The 3,053-nt window shown below is 61.5% G+C and overlaps 1 protein-coding gene across 1 annotated transcript in view; it reads left to right on the forward strand.

Annotated features, from left to right (window-relative positions):
- The window catches only part of GDF7 (growth differentiation factor 7), a 4,380-nt gene that overhangs the window by 487 nt on the left and 840 nt on the right, over positions 1–3,053 (forward strand). The window contains exons 2-3 of the mRNA XM_008573421.1: positions 8–93; positions 2,886–3,045. Coding sequence (XP_008571643.1) covers positions 8–93; positions 2,886–3,045 — 246 coding nt within the window. The remainder of the gene's footprint in view (positions 1–7; positions 94–2,885; positions 3,046–3,053) is intronic.

The following is a 3,053-nucleotide window of genomic DNA, read 5'->3' on the forward strand; positions in this document are numbered from 1 at the left end:
CCGGGAGGGCTCCGGCCGGGACAGCCGCCACCTCCGCCTTCGGCCACGGCCGCGCGGACACAATCACCGGCTTCGTGGACCAGGCGACTCAAGGTACTTAAGCCTCTTCTGCGCCCGCCCATCCCGTCCGGTCCCCGGAGTCGTGCCCTGCTGCATCCCTTTCGGGGCCTCGGTCCCGCACGTCCCGGCCTCAGCTGTTAGAAAGAAACTTCGCCAAGGCCAACGCACCCGCAACAGCTGCGCCTGGATTGCAGCGCGAGTCGCGGCAACTTGCAGGGCCTGGCCCCAGAGGGCTGAGCGGGCTCCTGTGCCGGGGTGCCCTGGCCTTGCCGGCCAGCCGGTCCCATCGAGGAGGCAGGCTGAGTCCAAGATCCTCTTTTGGGGGGAAGGGTCTGGAGTTGCCTCGGGCCCAGAGCCCTCAGAGAAGAAAGGAGGACAGGAGTGGGGACTTCGGAGGTCTCAAGAGGGACTGCGCAATGATGATGGTGGTGGCTGCGTCCTTGCTGCAATTTCTGCAGCTCCCAGTCTCGTGGGATCCGCACAAATTGGGAAAAACCTAGGGGAATCCGGGGCAGAGGCAGGTATCAGACAAAAATAAATGACCCCTGAGAGGGAGAGGCTGGTCTCATCACCAGGTATGAGGAAGGGCCCTTCTCGGCAAGCTGCCGGGGTGGTGGCAAAGTGTGTAGCAAGCAATGTGTGTGCCCTGTGCTGGGCCCCGGGAGAGCCAGAGGTCCAGGACCCTGGTTGTGTGGGGAAGAGAGGCCGCTGGGGGAGACCGTGCAGGAATGCAGGCCTCTCTTGGACCAAGTGCCCAACCTTACTCTGCCCTGGGCCCTCCAAAGGTAAGACGTGGGTGAGGACGTGTGGTGGTTGCTGTGTGTCATCTGGATTTTATTAATCTCCATTGAAATCATTAAAGCAGACAGATAGGGAAAATTTAACTAATTTCAGGCGGAAATGCAAGTAATTTCGGCCCTAATTCCATCCAGCCAGAGACCCAGCCTGGGAGGCAGGAGGGAAAGAATGGCGAATAGGGTTGAAAAGTAAGTGCTGCAGGTCCGAGGTGGACCCTGCCGGGAACCACTGACAGGCTGTGCACTTTGGGTCCTAGCCTGGGAAAACAGATCATCCATCCTCCCCACCCTCAACACACATAATGCCTAGCACAGACGGCTTTATTTTGGGTGCATGGAAATCCTGGGCCCACATGGCCCTGTGGTTCATCAGAACTATCAAGCATTCTCTGAGGCCTGACATGACATCCGGACTGGAAGCTGAATTCTCATAGGAAGCCCCAGTCCTGGTGCACAGGGCCAGGGAAGGCCTCAGACTTAAGGCTGCCACTACCTTTTGGTTTCCCAGGTTGCAGGAGGCGGTGTGTGTGGTGTGTGCACAGGGTTAGTTCAAGCTAGGTCTACCATGGCATCAGCTGGAGTTAAATCTTTTACTCAGTGAGCTCCACTTGGCTGGCAAGGCCTGGGAGGCTGCCTCTCCTTCCTCCCTCATGGGGGAGCACAGCTAGGGCCCCGGAGCAGGGAAGGCCGGCGAGGGGCTGCAGGGGAAGTTAGAGAAAGTGCTCAGGCAAGGCCTTGGGAGAAAGCAGGGGAGGGGAGCACTTGCCCAGTGGCTCTCCTGCCTCCCTCTCCACCCTGAGCTTCGACTTGCAGCAGAGTTGCTTGGGGTCCCCAAAGGCCACAGACAGAGTCCACACCTCGGACTGAAGGCATCAGGGCCTGGCATCCGTAGCTGGTGAGCAAATAAATCCCTCAAATCTCTCTGAGTTTGGGGTAAAACGAAACCATATGACCCCCTTCAAAGGGAGCTCCTTATCTGCTGCTTGGTAGTATTTAAATTTTTTTTTTCTGAGCCCCCAAAGAAAAAAAGTGCCCACAACCAGAAATAAAACCCCAAGCCCTCGATAAGTTACAAGAGAGGGGAGGAATAAGCCCGCGGTGGGACCAGCGGGCCCTGGCTGAGACCTCACCGGGGCCGCTGCCCTCACTGCAGCAAGGCCGTCCCCTTTCCAAGCAGTTCCTCCGGCTCCTTTGCCGCCTTTCCCCTCCTTCGGAGGCGGCGGGGTGCCTTGAGGAGCCGAAACTTGGGTTCTCGATCGATCGCGACCAGCCGCGCTCATTGCTGTGCGACCTTGGGCGAGCCTGGCCCCCTCTGGGCCTCGGGTCCCCTTCGGCAAAGCGAGGAGGTTGGACCAGGGAGTCTCTGCAGCCTGCTGCCGTATTCCCTTTCCGGACGACCCGCCGGGCCCCAGCCTGCATGGGATGTGGTGGTCGGCGGGTTTGTCCAGGCTGGGAAGGGCGAGAGAGGTGGCAGAAGAGGAAAGAGTTTTCAGGGGGACAGGACGTTTCCGTTTTCGCACAGCAAGAACTCGCGGCGGCTGTCCCGGGGGCTCAGCAGGTTAACATCAAGCGGTCCCCACGCAGCGCGGGACCTCAGCAAGGGGCGCACGGCTTCTGATCCGCTCACCGGGCCTCGGTCCTCCTGGCCCGGAGGTCTGGCCTCCGACCCTGTCCCGGCAAACCCATGGCTCTGGAGGAGGCAGCGGAACTGTAGAGGTCGTCAGTCCGGGTCCCGGGTGCGGGGATGCGCTCCTGGCCCCCAGGCTCAGCGATGTGTGGTATCCGTGGGTTGTCGCCGTGCCGTAACTCACGGCACGATGGCCCAAAGCCCTGGTGCTGACAGTGCCGGCGAAGCCTCCTTTTGCTTTGGGCCAGGCTGGCAGCGTCGAGGCTGGGGCTGAGACGTAGGGGCGGGCGCCGGCTCAGGGGTGGCCGGGCCACTTGCAGTTCGGAGGTGCCGCGGCCGGAGGGAGTGCGGGCTTCGCTCTCACTTCTTTCCTTCTCTCTTTCTCTGCCGGTCCCCTGCAGACGAACCTGCCGCCGAGACCGGCCAGAGCTTCCTGTTCGACGTGTCCAGCCTTCCCGACGCTGACGAGGTGGTGGGCGCCGAGCTGCGCGTGCTGCGCCGCGAGTCTCTGGAGCCGGGCCCTGGTGGCGCGAGTCCCGCGCCGCTGCTGCTGCTGTCCGCGTGCCCGG

The sequence above is a fragment of the Galeopterus variegatus genome, unplaced genomic scaffold (genome assembly GCF_000696425.1).
Source record: "Galeopterus variegatus unplaced genomic scaffold, G_variegatus-3.0.2 Scaffold52, whole genome shotgun sequence".
Classification (NCBI taxonomy): Eukaryota; Metazoa; Chordata; class Mammalia; order Dermoptera; family Cynocephalidae; genus Galeopterus; species Galeopterus variegatus.